This window comes from Grammomys surdaster, unplaced genomic scaffold, assembly GCF_004785775.1.
Source record: "Grammomys surdaster isolate TR1022 unplaced genomic scaffold, NIH_TR_1.0 224, whole genome shotgun sequence".
Taxonomy (NCBI): domain Eukaryota; kingdom Metazoa; phylum Chordata; class Mammalia; order Rodentia; family Muridae; genus Grammomys; species Grammomys surdaster.
The window spans coordinates 6,476,549-6,497,465 of record NW_021604669.1 but is presented as its reverse complement, the minus strand read 5'-3'; the positions used below and the strand labels follow the sequence as shown (position 1 = coordinate 6,497,465).

The 20,917-nt window shown below is 47.2% G+C and overlaps 1 protein-coding gene across 3 annotated transcripts in view; it reads right to left on the bottom strand.

The window, feature by feature from the left end:
- Window positions 1-14,924: 14,924 nt before the first annotated feature.
- Window positions 14,925-20,917, bottom strand: part of Zfat (zinc finger and AT-hook domain containing) — a 180,356-nt gene continuing 174,363 nt past the window's right edge. For all 3 annotated transcript variants that reach the window (XM_028773252.1, XM_028773253.1, XM_028773254.1), the window contains exon 16: window positions 14,925-15,789. In XM_028773252.1, coding sequence (XP_028629085.1) covers window positions 15,550-15,789 — 240 coding nt within the window. In that variant the 3' untranslated portion in view covers window positions 14,925-15,549. The remainder of the gene's footprint in view (window positions 15,790-20,917) is intronic.

Sequence of the window (20,917 nt, the reverse complement as noted above, 5' to 3'; positions counted from 1 at the left end):
GAGAGCGAGAACAAGAGAGAGAGAGAGAGAGAGAGAGAGAGAGAGAGAGAGAGAGAGAGAGAGAGAGATTAAAGGCTATATCACCAGCTCTGGAAAACTTTAATGACAAGCAGCAACAGGTACTAGGGACCTGCAAGAGGCAGGCGCACAAGAGCAAAGGGACAGAGATTGTTCTTCAGTCATTGAGAATGACCGAATGACCGGACGTAAGAGACACGTCCCAGAAAGGATTAAGTGATTGGAAAGGAAGCTATCCCATCTCATCAGAATGCCTATGGCAGCTAAGAACACAACACAGGCAGTTCGTGTTTTATCCCTGGAGATGATTAAGAGGAAATGCAAGTCATCTTGGTGCCATTCCCATTCTCAGCCAAATGGAGCTTTTATTATCACAGTGCAAAGAAGAGTCAGGAGCTGAATGGTGCTGAACTCCACGGCTGGGCTCCATGCGTGTTTCATAGCCATTCATTAATATTCATGTTGTAACTAAATGACCCACTTCAGCATCCTCCCACATGCCATGCTTCCAGCACCTGGTCCCTACTGTGACCCCTTGGAAGGCTGCCCGCCTGTCCTTCTCTCTGCCTGGAACCAAAAGTGCCTGCCTACCTCATCACGCAGCACCTGACATGCTCATGACAGACACTGACACCCTACATCAAGCCCTTCCTTCCACCCATCCAAAATCAAATGAGCCACAATGTGGTCATTTATCCTCCCTCCCATTGTCCTCCTCAGGCTGGCCCTGCCTCGGGGAAGGAAGGACAGATGGAGTCATCCCCTGGGATACAGAGAAATTACCTCCTGCAGTGCACACAGCAATCTTGTCTTCTCCCCAAGTTAGCTTTCAGTAAAATCTGTGAAGTGCAGGGAACGGTGAGGACAATGGATGTGTGTTATACCATTTCCCCCATCCCCATTCTTAGGACAGTTTGTCCCAGTAAACTCCAGGCAGACTTCCCATCTCTTGGCTGAAAAGAGGTACAGGACATATACCCTGTCTCTGTGGCATTCTTCTCAAATTGGAACTGGCACCCTGGCACTCTGGAATGGTGATGGTCATGTGGTCCCCATGGGGAAGACTGAAGAGACCTGGTCTGTGCCCCTGGTGTCCAGTGGGGAAGGTGACTCAGCCAAAAGGCAGCCTCTCTTCTCCACACTCATTCCTCAGCAGGACTTAAAACTCAGAGCAGCACACAACTTATAAAGTTCAGGCCAAGGGATGGAAAGATAAGTGAGTGACTGAAAATGTCACAGGAGGTCAGGGTATAAGTGGACATCACATATCAGACCAAGTCTCATAAATTACTTTAGTGCCTTCATCTCTTCTCCATGTACCAACTGTTTTCCTCATCTAACAGATACATATGGAACAGTATGCTCCATGCTGTGCTAACTATGCATCTGAGCAGCAAGCAAAACAGAGCCTTCTTGATCCACACATTCTAGTCCAGGGCTAGTCATGCTATAGAGCGAGAGGTGAAAGGGTAAAGGCGGGGGTAAAGGTTGATAGAGATAGAGTCAGAGGCAGGTGGGCAGCATTGCTGTTTGCCACAGGATGATCAGAGATAGCTCTGGTCCAAGAGCCGCCCTAGGAACAAGACAACTTCAGGATTCTATGCTCTTCGGGAAGAGGAGAGCCATGGGACGATGTTGGGTAGAGAAGCCATCTGACCTAGTTGGGTTTTTACAGGCCCTGTTGTCTGCAGCATTGAGATGACTGACAAAGGACAAGGCCAAAACAAGAAAGCCTGTCAGCTAAGGGAATAGCCAGGTGATGTTGGCCTTGGGCCTGGCTGGTGGCTGTGAAGATGTTCTGCAGCCTTGGAGGAAGGCTGGGGTGCAGGAGACTACAGACGGATGATGCCTCGGACAGAGCCACATTTTCCTCCTATATTCTGGAAGACTAGGGCCCCAGTTTACCACCTGTGGCTCATTCCCACCGAAAGGAGTAAGGGGAATGCTTGTTTCTGTGATGGTGACAAGCTTGGGCATAGATGAGATACTATTTCATTCTTCCTGAAGGAGAAAGTGAAGAAGAAAGGGATATTAAACCTTCCTCTCTTGAGCTTGCTGTGGGCAGCTCTCTGCGAGCCCTGAAGCACGGACACTCCAGGGGGGCCTAACCTTGACTGAACAGAACTGTCAGTTCCTTTCCCAGACAGGGCACTAAGACAGTGTCAAGCCACTTCAGTGGGCAGGGGCCGCAGCTCAAGAGCCCTGGCAATAGTGAAAGCACACCCATAGCAGAGCTCCTGAACCCCTGACCACTTCCTTCCCACATAAAAAAAAAAAAAATCTAACTTCCCTTTGGCCTTGTCTAGAAGGGCCTGTTCACCACCAGTCTGCAGCCTCAGCTTTCCCACAGAACACTCAGTACCCCTCCTCTTTCCTTTCTGATTTCTTCCTTCTTCCTCCCTCGGGTTGAGTCTCCAGCAGAAATGACTCAAGAAAAAAGTCATATGGATAAGTAAACTCACTTATGAACTGTCTACATTTAACACCTTGAAAATAAACTCACCCAACATACAAAGGATAGAATTCTTGAGAACTTTGTGTATCCTTCATTATATTTTTTTCTGCATTTTCTGAGAAATTTTCCAGCAGAAAGGACCTTGCCCTAGGCTGCTGTGGTGATGAGTTTGGATGGACTACAGATCACATGCCAGGACAGTGAGCAGAGTAAACGACAGCTCTCCCCCCAAGCTGTGTCACTCCCGGAAGTCACAGGGAACAGAGCATTCATGAGGGATAATTAAAACATAATCCAGCGTTGCGAGGCAAATTAAAGTGTGTTCCAATCTTCAAAGTGTGCAGATCTCAGGGTTCTGCATTTGAAACGTTTCAAAGCTTCCTGGAATCTATCTTCATTTGGTGCCCAAGTTCTGGAGAAAGATGATAAACAGGCCTGCAGCGAGACAGCCAATTAACAAGCCAGGGTTTATAGAAAAACAGGCAGGCTTCTCCTTCACTCCTGTGCAGGTGATGCACTGTCTGGGATATGTGGGTGTGTGGTGTGGGTTTGGTAGGCAATGTGATGTGTGTATACATTTTGTGTACTGTGTGGTCTGTGTGCGAGCTGTGGTATGTGTTCTGTGAGAGAAGTGCATGGGTTTTATGTACATGGTATTTACTTTGTATACGTACATGTACCTTTGGTATACGATGTTTTACTATGGTGCTCAAGCGTGATGTGGAAATGACCTTCTTGAAATCAGAGCAATTATAACGGCTTCCATGAGGTTGCAACAAGATTGTGCCTATGAAGATTCTTTCTGGATGGGCAGGGAACTGTCACGAGGTGCACTGAGCTGCACAGGAGGCATATGTGGCCCCATTTCTCTGCAAGGATACAGACAGTTAACAGTCAGTAGGGGAAGGGAGCTGGTCGAGTAGTACCGTTTCCCACTCTCCTCACTAGTGCTTCTGTAACCCCAAAAAGCCCACTGGTTCTCCGAGTTAGACTCTGTTCCATCCTCACTGTCCCATCAGGTGGCTTCTCCCAGGAAAAGTCACAAACACAATGCTATGTGAGTTTGCGTTGTATGGGGAAATCTGTGCGGTGTATGACATGAATGTGTGTAACTAGATTATAATGTTTTGTATTTTGGATGTGTGGGGGCATGGAGAGTGTGGAGTGGTGTGTGTTTTCTAGTGTTCACAGGGGTTGTAGCAGGACATATGACAGGGGTGGGGGTAATATATGTGAAGCACATCTGGGAACTTTGCAGGTGTGGTATGTGACGTGTGTCCAAGCGCTGTGTGCAGTGTTTGTGGGGATGGAATAGGGGTTGTTGGGAGTGCATGTATGATGTTTAAGTTTGTGGTATGTGGTATGGGGTTAAGGGTGAATATGGACTGTATATATTGGGTTCAGTGTGGGCGTGGTGTGATATATGTGAAGGTGGAATGTTTGCATATACTGTTGGTACAGTACAGGTGTGATATAGGATGGGCAGGGATGATATGAGGGTTCGAGGTATGGTGTAGAGGTGAGATTAGTGTTGTGGAGTATCTGGAGTGGGAGCGGTATATACATGTAGTTTTGCGGGGGCATATATAGGGCGTGGTGGAATATGTACGTGATGTGTATGAATATATATGTGCTATATTTTGTGCAACATGTAGTGTATGAGGTATGTGTCCTGTGCTTTGTGGTATGTATGTGGTGCATGTACACTGTGTGTGTACAGTGTATTGTGGTGAGGGAAATGTGTGTTTAGTGCACATGTGTGCATATAGTGTATGTACTGTTTTGTGGGGATGTATATGTAGGTGTGTCTCTGGTGTGTACCCTGTTTTGTGGGATATATGGTATGTGTATATGATGTGTGTGTGTAAATTTTTATAGTGTATGCATATGGTAGGTGCATATGATGGATAAATTGTGTTTTGTGGGCTGTATCATATGTACATATGGTACATGTACATGGTATGTATGTACTATGCTCTGTGAGGTATGTTCATGCTGTGTAGACAGTGTGCATGTGGGGAGGTCACAGATGTGTGTTTCTATAAGCAGTGGTGAGGGATATCTCATTCTCTGCACATGTCTGTGTCACTGGGACATATGAATTGCTGCATATGTGTGAAGTCACATTGGTGATCCAGATGGACAGATGATACAAAGGTCAGATCAAGGACCTATGTCTTCTATGAATCAAACATGCTTACAGTGGCTACCCACATCCTACCTGGTACACTGTGGAGAGGTGGAGGAGACTAATGGACGGTTTGAGGGTTCGATTTGAACTGAGCTGTCTGAGAAGTAGCTTCCTCATTGATATCCACAGACATAGAAAGCATCAAAGCATCACCCCGCCTTAGATCCTTTCTACTCCTCTGCTCATCTGTCTGGCCTTCGACAGTCAATGATCTGGAACCTGCTGGTGGAGACTGGTTCCCTCTTCCATCCCCACATGGATAGGGGTGTGTAGTGTTCAATCAGTAGTTCATTCCAGAAGCCTATTTCTCAGTGCCTGGCATACAGAAAGTGGCAAGAAAGAAGGTTGAAATTTGGCCCCAGACACTCTAAAGTGTCAGCATAGCTGTATGTTATGGGCATGCTGTGTAACTTCTTCATGCTTCAGTTTCTTTCAAAGAAGCAAGCCTTCTGAGGATCAGACTCATCATAAAAAGGGATAGTTTGACTCTACAATCATTCAGGGAATGGAGACCTGCAGCAGCCAAGAACTCAACAGTACCGAGGGCGGGGATATCCCCAGACACCTCACCCCCCCATCGCTACCACCACCACCACCGCCACCAAGCAACACAGCCTGTGACTCCTTGCTAAAAACCTAGGAAAACAGAATTCTGGCCCCTCAGGATAAATGTGTGTTATATTAGTCAGTGAATTTGAGATCTTCTTAGAACCTATGCTGTCTCAGAAACTCCTCTTGTCCAACACTCTATCGCCCACCTCCCATCTTAGAAAACCAAGCACAACATCTTTCATATCTATAATCCTCTCTGATCTCGGCAGCTCTCCACCAGAGTCTCTAATGTCTCAGGAACATGTCTTGTGAACCACTCTCAGATCCTCTACCTGCCCTTGTACCCCTGACTCACTGGCCTGGGTTTCAGCCCATGTCCTTGCTCCAGCCAGGCTTTGCTGAGATGCCTCCCAGGGAACAGGATCCTGACAACTCTGAGTACACTCTGACTACATTTCTTCCCAGTTGCTTTCTCTCCACTTCCTGGTCCAGAGCACTTATAATCCAGCACTTTTTTTTCATTGCTTGTTTGCTTGTAACGCCAGCTTGTGAGCTCTCTGAAGCTTTCACATGAGGATGTTTCTTGTACCAGTGGGTCTTTCATAGCTGTGCATGAACTCAGTGAATGAATGATAAATGCCAAGCCATACCCAGCAGATGGCTCTCAGGAACAGGCTAGGACTGCTCTTGAAGGTGGTCCAGGGAACTCATAGCTTTATCTGCATAGTCTTTGTTGCTGACCATGTGAGGTCTTCATGAACTGCTTGTGAAGTTATACATCAACAAGCATTTGGAAGGAAACTATCGTAATTTGTCGGGATGGGTTCCATTTGGTGGTGCTGTAGCAGTCATGGGAGTCAAACTGGGAAGATAGGAAACATGAGATGAGGAGAATAGTAAGATTGTTTCTAGAAGAGAAACAATACAAGTAAATGCCTGGCCAATGCTGAGCCCCTGAGAGCCTCACAAGGGGACCCACAGACCGCTTTAGCTAGGAGTCAGCCTGGGTGGAACCCTCTCATATGATCTGTGCCAATCCTACCCAGACCACCAGCCTATGGAGACACAAGAAATTGGTGACAAAATGCAAACTCACAAATCTGTACACTGCTTCCCAGTTTCCCTCATCAGGGAAGTTGGAACATGAAACAAACCCCACTGTGTCCAGAGAGAAAGACAGTCTTTCCATCCTGGTCTAGAACAAATTCCTCTCACTATGAGTACACAGTGTTTTCTTCTCCAGGCTGAGTGACTCTGTTCAGGATCCTCTCTGAGTCGATCTTAAGTCATGGGATTAGGAGGAACAGTAGCTGCTGCGATGGCGGTGGAGGTGAAGGAACAGATTGGACTTTCTGCGTGCATGGACAGTTCAGTACTTCTTGACATCCGGAAACACCGAGTCCCACATTTCCTAGATTTCTGTAGGAATCTTCCCATGCTCCCTTCCCTTTTTTCCCATCTCCTTCCTGCTGAGTTCTCTTTTCCACTTGGGCATGGGGTGGTCCTTTTCTTACGGTTCTTCTGCGCTCAACTCTTACCAGGTTCAGGTTTTGTGCATGTCATGTCCTTCATCCAGTTCGATTGTGGACTACCACTTCAAGGAGATGTCTTTGGACTCCCCGATATCCCGAGAAGGCTTTACTTCACTCTCCGGGACAAGTTGTGCTCCTCGTTTTCACCCCCATTGCTCCTCATACCTTTATGTAGCACTTGGCTTTGTCATTTTCCAGCAATCCATCTGCCCTGAACATCTGGGAGATAGGATGAGAGTTGGATGGAGGTGTATCTCCTGCGTATGCTGAAGATTCAGGACAGAAGAGGTTCTTGGTAAATCCTACAAGGGATTGTGTGCTTGTTTGGATAGGAGGATATACCCACGCACATACTCTGGGAGCAGGAAATGCCTTACCTAAGGAAAACTACTACTGCACAGCTAAGAGAGGACAAAGTCAAAGTCCTTTGTGCTGAGTTTGTTTATGGTGCCAGAGACAGGAAAAGTTAGCCCCAGGAGACCAGAGTCAGGAAAGTTTCCCAGGAAAAAGGCTTTGTTGTGGTGCGGGACACCTGACTGTGGGAACACACTGGAGGTTTGAGTTAAATCTTCAGCTTAGATCCTGATTCATACCTCACAGCAATGGGACCCAGAGGTTGAGTGCATCTATTGATGAGCACCAGGGATGAACTAACTGGGCTCAGGGCAGCAACTCAGGGCCCGGAACTTAGTATATTTCTCTACTCTTTCCAGGCTGAACCAAATAGCGCTCCCATCCCTGGCTAGGGCTGAAAGAATTAATTGCATTTTGCAAGCTCAAGGAAGATCATCCAACTTAATTAAGATTGGCCCATCAAGGGAACATCCATCAGGGGCTGATGTAGCGGGGAGGGAGGGAAGCTTAGCAGGACGAGAGAAAGGCAACACACTGAGGAGAAGCTGCTATACGGAAGAAGAATCCTCCATTGAAGGGTGTCCAGGAGGGGCACAGACCCCCATATCTGTGGCCAGGAGGAACAGGGAACAGGGCTGCTTGATCCAAAGTCAGTGCCTCTGCCTCACCTTGCTTTAACCACTCAATCCTTTTAATGTTCCAGCACTTTGATTACAGGATATTCCCCCTTCTAACACTGCCTTGTTTTCCTCAGAGAACCATTAAAGGAATTAGAAGCCACTAAAGCAGATATGACTGACACATTCAGAATAAAAAAAAAAAAGAATCATCAGGATGTCTATATACCGTACTTCCCTTCTTCAAATAGGAAATGGAGACCTAGACATAAGAGGAACCCTCAGGGGTCTGGGGTAGCTTCAAAGTACAACTCTTCTCTCTGAGCTATCAAGCAGGGAGGACTGGCATCTTCAGCCAATGGCACCAATGGGTTCCTGTTGAAAGGGACATGTGTAAAAACTGAGTTAGAGTTTTGATAGTGAAAGTGTGTGGCTGTTGGAAGTACAAATAAAACATGAATATATTTGCAGTTTTTATCACTCTGACCCTCCAGACCCAAGTGTCTAGGACAGGGTCAATAAACTATTATCTGTGGGCCAAAGTTGGGTCATCTCCAACTTTTATAAATAAAGTTGTATTGGAATGCAATTGAGCTGCTTTCATGGTAAGGCGGCAGAGGGCCGTGGTTACAGTAGAGACAGTGTTGATTAACGTCTGTCTAGCTCTTTATAGAAAAGTATTTGTTGACCTCTACAGGACTGCAGTGGCCCATGATCCATCAGGAGTCCTCCCAGATCTAGAAGACCCAAAATACTATCTTAAAGCAGACCATTTAGATACATGTTAAATAATGAGCATACATTCTATATATGGCTACAGCCTACATACTAGTTGACAAATTTTACAGGACTGTTATACTTAATCATTGCCTTAGCCCTGCAGAGTGAGAACACTCTCATTTCTGAGCAAGCTAACTGAAGGTCTTTGAGGTAAAGGAACACGTCTCAGGCTACACAGCTGTAACGTGTGAAGAGAAACTCAATCCCGAGAAGACATTTTAGGGTCCCTTATGGTCCATAACATAATTGGGAAAAGGATTCAAGACTTCTGGCTTGGATTCTCAGTCTATCTCAGTAGAATGCCTTTTGGTTCTTGCAGTGGGATTCATTAAGCATGTGTTCTGAGTCATATGAGGCCCTAGAAAGATCTGAGCTCTTATCTCCATCTGTATAATAATGACCACAAATGCCTGAGTGCCTCCATTTTCCAGAGGAAGACACTGAAGCTCAGCCAGCAAATGGCACACGTACCAGGGCTTACTGTCAAGAAAGCTGTAGCAGGAATGCAGGACTTCCTGGATCCCAAGTCCTTTTCTTATACACTAGGCTGCAGGGTGAAATGGAGCTGCCCTAGAGGCAGAGAAGGGCTTGTCTCCTCTCACTCTCCAGGACACTCAAGAGGCCTTCTACACTAGTAGTCTGCAGACACCAGCTTGGACCAACCAGGGGAATCCTAGCTCCCCCTACTGGTGGTTCATTGCCTCGGACAATGACATGCCTCCTGTTCAGTTCTGTCTCCTTTTGGCCACATTCCTCTCCAGGTTGCACCTTCAAGATGCTAGAGGAGCGTGAGAGGGGAGCTGGAACTGGACACACTAGTGTGAACGACGTTGCTCATTTCACAGCTGCCACAACGCATGTGTTCTGCAACCGGAAAGTGAGTGGCCTGACTAGGAGGAAACACTCAACAGTCTCACTGCTGTTCTTACGTACAGGAAGAAAACTAAGCAGCTTAAAGCTTGCCTGAAGCTGTACATCTTCAAATCAAAGACCCTTAACTTAGAGGCCATCAACCCTAGGAATCACAGTATCATTTGCATGGATATAAATTTTCTTGAGAGAAGGTGTTAGCATTTCTTCTATGCCCCACCCAACAGTTACCTAGCAACAGCCAGGTAGAGCCTGGCTTGCTATAAAATGACTGTTTGGCTTCTCTCTGACCCACCACCCCCCTCACTGGATCCTCTCTGTCCTTCTCTTTCCTTTCTCTTTCTCTGCCTCTACTCCCTTCTCATGCCCCCAAATAAACTTCATTTTATACGAGATCCATCCTATGGCTCGTACCTCAGTGACGGGGGATGCCTCATCCTGGGCCCCCTAAGGCACCTCCCTCTGTCCACATCATACCACGTTTTACAAAACATATCAGTAGGTCTTTGCCTTTCATCAGGATTCCCAAAGAAATCAATCATTGTTCAAGTGTGTAAGGGGAACTCTTGGCAGCACACTGGCTTCCACAAGTGGGGTATTCTCCCCTCCCATCAGCCTGTAACATCCTCCAGGTATAAGAGTGGGAGGTCTCTGGTTGGGATAAGAGTGGGAGGTCTCTGGTTGGGTAGATGCTTTACTTTCTGCCCAACCAGAATCCTATATGACCTCCAGAGGGGTCAAACATTGACTAGGTGACTGAATGTAGACAAGAGAGTACACGATGGGTTCTGCTCATCTTTCTGTCCAGCCTCCCATAGCCAAGGTCAGTGCTAATTGGCTGGGTGCAAGTTCAAGGCACTTAACACTTTTCCCATCAAAGGGTTTTCTGGTTCACAGCGATATGAGTTCACCTATCTTAAATTAATTTCACCAATATGTCCAGTTCTAGAATGTAGATACAGTCACTAGAGTCAGACCATTTGGAGTGTCCACTTCCGTGGACAGAAGGTCTTCTGACCAACACACAATCAGCTCTTATGAAAACCTAGCATGGGGGGGGGGAAGGAGGCAGTGGCCTTAGGTTTGCAAATATTTTGATAAAATTATTGCTCACTGCAAAAACACTTTGGGGGGTGAGTTGTGACATCTTGGAGGGCCAGGAACAGACATCCAGACCAACACTGTCCTCAGCTCTAGATGTTTTCCTTCTGCAGGCCATGGAGGCTCCTGATGCCCAACTTACACTAACAGGAGAATGGCTGTATCTCTGTGCAGGTCCACAGTGGGAGGAGCTAGCTGGTCATTACTGCTGGGGAGGCTTTGTAAAGCCTCTTTCTGAGTCTCTCCTGTCCTGGTCTAACAGTAGGTAAGATCATCAGCAGCAAGAACGGAAGGCAACAAGATGACATGGCAGAGACAAGCCTTACCCAAACCCTCACTGGGGTGCATAGCTCTCCATGGAAACACCTCGTCATGGGATGTGTCCCCTGTTCTGAGCCTATTCGCACACACATATAACACAGATAGCTCCAACATTCCACACTTTGATGTGATGCATCCATTCATATTGCCTTTCATAGCTCTCTGTGTCTCCGTCTCTTCCCCACTCCACCCCATGGACATGTGCGCACGTCCATGTTCGGGATAACCTGATGAACTCTGCATGTCTCCCATCTCTGCAACTGGTGTTGTAGTGTGATGAGTTCAGTGCTGTGACTGTGTTCCAGGACTTGAAATGCTGAACATGGGACGGTATTAGAAGGTGATGATGAGCTCACAGAAGGGTCCGTGTTCTCTAGGAAAGCCATGAAAGGAGCCTATTCATCCTCCCACCAAGCATACAGTTTGAAGGCACTACCTAGGAAAGTAAGGCCCATCATCAAATGTGTTAGCTTTCTGTCACTGTAACCTGAGATAAGAACTTGGAGAGGTTTATTTGGTTATGGGGTCCCAACACCTGATCAGTTGACCCATGGCTGATGTCTGTGAAGTGGCAGCAAGCACATCAAACACAGAGCAAAGGAAAACTGTGTATGTCGTGGCTGGGGAGAAAATCAGAAATCAAGGAATGGGCTGCATAGTTTCATCACCAGGAGCCTCTTGCCAGGTGGTCCAGCCCTTGCCAGCCCCTGTAAGGCAGGGCTACTGTCTGAGTACCTGTTGCCTTGTAAAATCCTTTTACCTGTGACCCACAGATCTGACTGAGAACACCAGGGAGAGAGGTGTAGATGCAAAAATCATGACCAAGATCTGGGTGGCAAGCGGTACTGTCCTCTACCCAGTTCCCCAGGGGACTCTGGTCTGGCATAACCTCCTCTGTCCCCCTACACCTTGCTCTTCCTTTTTGTCTGTTTTGTCATAGTGAATACCCCAAGCTGTCATTGCCTTCTTAGCCTGCAGAAAGTGTAACAACTGGTATCTACCACAGGCCACCGAAGCTTTACATTACAGCAGGAATGGGGAAAGTGATTGATGAGAAGTTTTTAAATCAAACCCAAATGTGTCCCTGTCACAGCTAAGAAAGGGCCTGGGTTGACTTCAAAATAATTTACCTGGAAAATTTTGAGGTACATGGTAAGTTAAGCCCCCTCAGCAACCCCTCCCTTTTTTTTTCTCCTCCAGTAAAATATTAGCCTACTGGATTGATTCTCAAAGACATTCCTCTAGGACCTAAAATTATTACCACTGGGAAGAGATTGATGTAGCCCCAGGGTGCTTTCAGGGACAGCAGGGACAATTCACTGGGAAACATTCAAAGGGACATAGCAGGGAGAGAGCTTAACACCACATGGTCTTTTTGCTCAGGCCTTGAAAGGCTGATCCAAAGAGCAAGGAGAAAGTCATCAGTGACAAAAGCTAATGAATTTTAAATAGCTAGTACAAGAAAAATTAATTTGCTAAATTAGTCTTATAGATATAGGTTAAAGAAACGAGTCACTGTCACCTGAAAAGCATGAGACACAGATCAGCACAGGTCCGTCATCAACCAGGTGGAAGATCACATCCACAGCTAAGCACTACCCTGAGGGGCCAGAGTCATCGTCTGCTCAGCACTTGCTGACTTCATGGAGCATCGCTCAATGGGTCTCCCCTGCACTTACTTTTTACATAGGTTTTTGAAATTAAAATCTAATTACATAATTTCCCCTTCCTTTCCTCTCTCCAGCATTTCCCCCATTACACCCCACTTGCTCTTTTTCAAATTCCTCCTCCCTGTCCCTGTCTTTAATTGTGTTGGTTGGTGGTGGTGGTGGCAGGCGTGCTTGCTTGCATGCATGATGTATGTGTGTGTGTATTCCATAATATGCCAATCTGATCTGCTCGTACAAACAATGATGCTCGTATGTATCTGAGTTGGGGGCTGACCATTTGTTATCAGATAACCAATTAGGGAGCTCATCCCCGGAGACTACTTCTCATGCTTTCATTGTTTTATGGACCACTTTGTCTGCACAGCACATAAGCACACCCACCCTTCCCAGTGACACTGTGAGGACTGGCCTTAGGACAGTCAGCATCTCTTAGGCATGTACAACAGAAGCTGTGTGCCTCAGGACACATGCTAGTTCATCACCCCAGGCACCAATGAGAGAGTGAAAGGCCTTTTCCAAGCAAAGTCGCAGGCCTGCTGAAAAAAGGATTTGTGTCATTTCTGTCTGGGTCAAGTACCTGCTATTGTGTGCCTGGAAATCCTGGCTGCAGAGGGACAGACAGTGCAGATGATGTCAGAGAGCTAGCGGCTTCCAGGCTAGCCCAACACTATATTGTGCTTGCAGCCCAGCCCCAGGTACACAGACACTCTTGGCTGGTTTGCTTGTCTGGATTCAGACTGGCGCGGGGCCTCTCCTCTTCCATTGGCTTTTGTTCACCAAAGTCACATGCTTGCCGAAAAGGAGAACTGAGTCTTTTCAGATCCATGTAGCAGACCCAGATTCTGAATAAGTTAATTTCTTGATGATAGCATTTCCTCTCACTAAAACTCTACTGCTGGCCCCAATTCACTGGGGCACAGCTGTGTCACTGGCATTGATCTGAGCCATGCACCATAGAATCATCTGTGCTCTGACCTTACAGGGACACAGGTAGTGGGCAGACAGAATACTGTAACACATGAAGATCTGGCAAAGCAAACACCTAATGGAAAAGAAAGCCTGGAGGCAGAGCCCATTGTGCCTTTCCCAGTTATTTCTTTATCTGACATAAAATGCTAGTTGGGCTTTAAAAATCCATCTAACACATCCATGGTTGTGAGAAGGTCCCAAGGGAGAAGCAGGAAAAAGCCATGTTTTATTATTGGTGGAATGTTCCATCTGTCTTAGAAAATCAGTCTAGGAAGGAAGCTGTGAGTCACCAGCCTTTCTGTCCCATTCTGGGTGTCCACAAGGATATGACAGCCAAGAACAGCAGGCCCTCAGTGCTTCTTCCTGGCCAGAGCTGCGAAATCAGTCTGTCTGGAGTAGAGGGTACCTCCTACAGCATGGAATGCCACAGAGCACCTCCTGGTATACACACAGACACACACACAGACACACGCACACACACATGCATGCACACACACACACGAATGCACACAGAGAGATAGATACACACACATGCACATACACACACATGCACATACACACACAGAGACAGACACACATGCACACACACACATGCTCGTACATGCACACGGGGGGAGAGAGACAGACAGACAGACACACACACACACAGAGACAGACAGACAGACAGACAGACAGACAGACAGACACACCTACCTCTAATCAATCTCTTTCCAGGCAAGAGCTGTAGGAAATGAGTTTCCTTCCATCCCTAGGAATACAAACAGCAAGGATGCCTCCCATGTGGGCTAAAGTCTCTGCCTTGATCAAAGCCTCTCAAAATTCAGACACCCGAGTCTGTCCATAATCAGAGAACTTGGCAATCATACTCAGATCGAACTGAACTGGTGAGGGGGTAACTCTAGCAACTTGCTGAGGAAACTTGGATGAGGGTGACAGAGCCTGCCTGGAGACAGATTTTCTGCCCACACTTTGGACACTGGCTGCATCTACAGACACTTGTTGAGATAGGGATCTCCCCAGAATGCCGGCTGACCCTCTCACCTCAGTCTGTTAAATGGCCACCAGCAACCAAGGGCTCTGGGATAAATATAATCCCAGTCTCTTCACAACTCCACCCCTTGTGGAGCTGGCTTATGGACAATCCTTCTCACCTTCCCTTTGCAGCCATCCCCACTCTAGAGCAAAGCAGAAATTGTCCTCGTCCACTGTCCAGCATACACTGGACATAATCCCTATAGCAAAGCAGAGGGCCCTTTGTCCCTCTAAGGACAGCATATTCACTCATTTCCTCTGGGCCAAGTCTTTGCTTGGCTTCTTGCTGAAGTGTTCTCCCACAAGTCCTGGAAGGTCCTGCAGGGTAAGGTGAGGGACAACCAGGATGCTGACAAAGAGTCCCATTGTCTGTGTGTCGGTCTCTGCACCAATGCACACAGCTCCACTGGGAGAAGGGGACTTTGGTGGAGGAAGTATAAACTGCCCCTAAGAAGGACAAGGAACAGGCACAGATGCTTTTATTTCACCCACCTCCCTGAATGGGGGGTGAAAGAGAAAAATGCATTTATTTTTAAAGCAAAAAGAATTTCAAGCTGGGCCCTTGTGATAGAGGACTGTGGGTCACTCATTTGTTCCCAGTGTCCCTGCACTGAGGAGGGCGGGGCTCAGTGGAGAATGGTTGGATGGCCCTGCCCACCCTACCCAGTGGTTAACTCAAAAGACATAAGGCCACTTGCTGTGTGATGTCTGTCTCCCTCTCACAGACAGCACAGTGGGCTCAGCCGAGGATAAGCACCAGGGGTGGGCCTTGGGGACGCAAAGGGCTGGGGTTGTAATCAAAGAAGATGCTGGTGGGGAGAGGAGTCTCTGGATCTTGTAGCAAGGAAGGGGTAGGGCAGGAGAGCTGATGGGAAGGTCTTCTGGAAACAGAGGGTCCTGGGTCAGGATGTGATTTGTACTGAGGACTGGGGTTCTGTATTGCTGGTGATGCGCTGGCTTTCACCACACAAAGGACACTATAGAGAACACTATCTGGGCCAGTAGACAAGAAAAACAAGGATGGGCCTGGTGGGTTAGGTGGTCTCCAGGCCCACAATGGCTGGCTGCCACAGGAGGCAGGGGTTCTCTAGAGTTCTGGGGCCGGCTGCTCCCCAACCTGCTCCTCCATGGGCTGTACAGCCTCTTGCACATACACGATGAACTCTGAGGCCTCCCCACCCTGTGTGTACACTGTCACTGTCTCGATGCCCTCCACATCATCAGAGGACACCACCAGATGGTGCTGCTCGGCCAGCTCCACGGAAGCCTGCTGCAGAGTCTCCTGGATCATCACAGTGTGGTTGGAACTGGGCTCCTCATCGGTGACCTAGGAGGGAAAGCGAAAGGTGACACAGGTTCAGTAATAATGTCAACATCACAAATGTGGCACTGGGAGCTGCACACACTCCTATCATCAATGCTTCATTGTCTCACCACTTTTCATGGAAGAGGAGAATGAGACTACATGACAAGGTCAGGTCTTTTCCATGTTGCAAATGGAAGAATCCACGCCCCGAATGCAAACTCTCCTCCTGACACTAAGCTGCCTCATCTGACTTCTATAAGGTATGGACTCACAAAACATGAGGGTTAGCAGGGACCATGCGTTAGTAAATGCACAAGCATACAGTATAGAGTAGGAGGCTCCTAAAGATATATAGCTGGTCCATTTGATACTGATAAAGTGGCTAGGATCTTCCTGGTTTGTTTTTACTACTCTGGGAGTCTCACTTCAAATGCTACAGTTCCCAAGGGCTATCCATCGATGAGCATGCCTGGCAAGTCTTTGGAAGCCTACCAATAGATACATGCTGCCACAGTGCTGGGCAGGGGAGGTCAGGGAACATTGACAGTGGAGAAAACCAGCTGATTTCAATAGCCAGGACTCTCTTGATTGCTCGGGGACTGCAGAGTTCAGGTGAGGCCAAATTCCTACCAACGCTAAGGTGTCAAGTCCCTGACTATCAATCAGCTCTGGGCTGTTTGTAATTTGTAATAATAACCATCTTTAACCAGAGAAGAGGAATAGGAGACAAATTTAGCAAGAACTGAGAACCTAGATTGCAAAACTAAGGGATGGGCTGAAAAACAAGACACGGTGCTGGCAGGCAGGCCCACTGGTCCATAGGGGATGTTGGAGTAGCTATCCTTTCAGGGTCTGAGTGACAAGGGTGACATTCTCTGGGATGCACTAACTAGGTCTGAATGTCAGTTCCAGCATTTCCAGGAAGCCTGAGCAAGATGCTCTATAACACCTTGGCCTGCACTCCCTGTGAAAGAAGAACCAGCATGCCTACCTTAGGAGAGCACAAGTAAGTATCTAACATTTGTTAGGGGATGATCTACCAGGTCTCAGGAACTGTGATGGGTGATAGCAAGACAAGGAGATGAGGACTGACAGGGTGATTCAAAATAAATCATGACCGCACCAGAGATGACTTCTGGGTCCCATACAGACTCTTCTCCTGACAGCAGGAGAGTAGCTTTCTACTCCCTGCCCTGCCCACTCACGGCTCTCTAGCTTGGAGGGTCTCACCTCAGCCCCATACTAACTGAAGTTGCCTGAGGAGGACCATGTAGGGAAGGTTTAGCTCATAGAGACTGGGGAGGGAGGAGACAGCTGTGGGTGGAATCTGGGCATCCTGATGCTAGATGCTAAAAGGAGACTGAGACAGAGAGAATTCAGAAGCTGCAAAGCTATTCTGAGAGAAAACTGCTAACTTATCTAGCCATTTCCTTATTTATAAACCAAAACATTTATTTTCTTTCCTTTACTGTTTATTTCCATTTCATTTATCTGGGAAGATGCACCAGAACCAAGGCTGTGGAGGTAAATTCTGATTTCTTTCCATTTGAAAGACAGTACCTAACCAGAGACTGGGATGCTGCCAACCTCCTCCCTCACCTGTTGGTAAACTATACGGAGGAAACGTGCAAAAATTACAGCACACTCCAGGTAAGTGTGGTGGTATCATGTGGTGAGCAGACACAGTGACCTCATGTGATACACAGGGCTGAACTCATTACCGCAGGGTGAAGGCTGCAGAGAAGGGCAGATGAGGTTTAAAGCAATGTTTGCAATGAACTCTTCGGATCTAAGCCCCTCAGCAGTTCACACACAGGATGAGCCTTTATTTCACAAAGCAAGGCAGACGATTCTGAGAAGACCAGCAGGCCTCAGCCCATCTACGCTTGCTCTCTTACCATCCTGCTGAACATTTCTGTCTATGTTGTCTGCTACTTTTTCTAGGTGCTGGAGTCCACTTAAGAGAATCCTTTCTCCATTTGTGTCTTGTCTTTCGTTTCTAGCCCCAGGGTGGTCTTGTCAGCAAACCTGTATTACATTCATCCCCTGATTCTTATGCATGGAACATCATGATTGATCATGAGAAAAGGGGACAGATGATGTTAGGCTGTGCATTTCACTGAAGTCCTAGCATAAGCATGTGCTAGGTTAACACAGGTCAAGCTAACCTGGGGCTCTCCTCGAGTCCACTTGCTGCCTATGGGTGCACCTCCTCCACATACATAGGAGTGCCGTGTGAGGATGAGCCAGAGGCAAGAGGCTGCTTTACAGAGGAACTTACGAGCCTTTGAAATATGTGCTCCTCAAGCGTTCCAAGTATCCCCTGCTCATTCTGCTTTTCTGCCACTTGTGTAAGCATGCAGTGCCTACCCTGCTCCCACAGAAGTGAACAGGAGTTTACTGAACACTCCCTCAAGCCTCACTCCAATTCCTCACACATAATACCTGTTCTCTTTTCCCAAATGGCATCATAAACCCCTAAGGGTCCTGTGACTCAACTAAGGTTGTGTAGCTCACAAGTAGCAACATCTGGACCTGGTGTGCATGAGCGAAATCTAGAGCTCTTCCCTCCTCAGCTGGCGAGTGTGGCAGTGACTAACAGTATCACGTGTCACAGACTGATAGGGTAGAACCATTGCTCTTTAGTCATCCGAGGCAGACAAAGGTTGGCTTGTACAGCTCTAAGCATTCTCTTTGTTCAAAATGATCACTCTAGCAGTTTAATCTATTAGCACAGGCTTACAATTGTTCTCCGCAGCAGAAATAATATGGCTTTCACAGTGTCATTACCCCCTGAGACGGATACTCCATTTCCCCCAATGCTGTATCTAACATGTCTTTCAGCTAAATTATTAGCAGCACAGATAGCTTAACAGAAAACCTTAATCCATGGGACTGCATAAATTATTCACGACATCAGGTCCTATGGTCAGTACTTCTGCCTACCTCACACGTTCTAGAATCAGGATTGATTCTAAGTCTGCTAGTGACCTACCCTTGCCAGATCTATTGCTGTTGGAGAGCAGCTACCTGTGGGGACCCTGTTTCCTCACCTTCATCTGCTCTGCAGCATGAGTGGATATTTTGCAGGATGCCATGTCATCCAGGGGCTCCCAATCACTCCACTATTTTCATATTCCTCACCCGTCCTTCCTTCTCGCCCTTCTTCAGCTCCCTTTTCCACTGTCTATATAAAATCTGTCCCCAGGAGGTTAAATCCTCTCCTTCCCAACTTTCAAGAATGTCTGTGATATCCCTCTTGCTTACAGATCCTCAAGGAAGATGCAGCCTTGTGTCACTTCAAAGGCCTTTATGACCCTGAATGGATTTTGTGTTACAGTCCACTTTCAAGTTCTCCAAGTAGACCTATAGCATCTGGTGAGAACAGCAATATTGCTGTGTAGATGCCAGCTTCAGCATCAGTCTTTACCCTACCAATCATTCCCCACAGCATCTGAAGGATCTTAACACCCAAGCCTCAGAGAGTGTGGGGTTCAGGGAAGATGAGAAGCTGCCTGCAAGGCCCTATTTCCCAGAGCCATGGATGGTCCAGTACAGGATAAGGCCACACTCAGGTTCCTATTCTTCTGGTGGACATGAGATTCAGATAATTACTCCAACCCAGGACTGTGCCCAAAGGGCATCAGGTGGTGGGACCACCATGCAGCCTCTTCCCTAGTCTCTCATCAGTTTCATGGGCTGGATCTCACTTTACTATCTCTTTAATAAGAATACACTGAAAGGCTCCTCTGTCAAAGTGTTTCATGTCTCAGAAAAAAAGATGCCCACAATCAAATCTCAAGGACCAACAGCACAGTCCCCTGGACTGGACACAATCTACATTGTATCCTTAGCACCCAACACTGGCCAGGAGAAAAATATGAGGAGGTACCCTGTCCTACAGAAAGACCACAGAAAAGAGGCGGTCCATTGGAAGCCTGCAGAAAGTACTGCTTCCTCTTGGCAGCTCTTGACCTTCAGAGTCTCAACCTAAGCACAAGTTCTTCTGTTGGAGACTACACCAACGACTACCTCCTGGGGCATCAAAACAGCCCAGAGACACAGTCAAGGACACAGACATATGGCAAACAAGGAAAATTAATGGAAGGAAAAGTTGTAGCTCATGGCTAAATCCCAGCAGCAGCAATGAGGAAAGGAGAAAACATTCTCACTAGCTGGCATTGATAGGAACACTCTTTAAATCCACCAAGGACCACAAAAAACAGGACACATCTGCAGTATACCTTCACCCAGAGCTCTCAAAACAGTGTGCAAACAACTCCTTGGCACCAGATCCTACACACCTGTGCTCATGGCCGCATCCTCATCGGCACCATCTACTAAAATAAGTTTGAGCACAGTCCCAATGGGGCGTTGGAACTGCCAGGCTTCATACAAGGGAAGTTGGACCGAGCATGGTACATAAATAAATGGTTAAAGGAAGATGAAAAATATTTCAGCTGGGCAACAATGAAAAGAAACCAGAAGGGGAGGTATTGTCTTATCATATACTTAGTTTATATCTCTGAATAAATACAACCAGGAGTAACCTACTAGTACATTCTGCCCTCAGGCCCAAGCATTAGGGCCACTGAAGACTTGGAAAAAAGACAAGTGGATTCAATTCAAGGATCAAGGATCTTAGGTGAAGGGTCTTATCAGGATAGGGACCCTTATGTATGCCTTTCAAGAGACAGAAAGTCAAGCCCACCATCATCTCAGCCACTGCTGTTGCCATGCCAGGGGACTGTACAACTTGGGCATCCTTCACTTTTCAGATAACCTGAGCCGGGTTCCTTTCTATTAAGCCATGCCTTGGAATACAGCTCTCTAGATGTCATTAGTGTCCATGATAAGGAAGTACATGGAGCTGCAGCCCAACAAATGGACGAGACCACGTTGTGCTCTCTTTGCTTTGTCATTGCTGTTGCTTAGGATTGGTTCTCAAGACTTGCTGAGAACCCTGTGATGGGGAGAAGGTCCCAGGACTCTGAGTGCCAGCAGGAGGCAGACCATGTTCAAGACATTCCTAGGAACACAATGAACCCTCTTCATGGGCAGAGCTATTAAATAAGACCCAGTATGGGAGACATAAAGAATCCGAAACCCAATCTCTCTCTCTCTCTCTCTCTCTCTCTCTCTCTCTCTC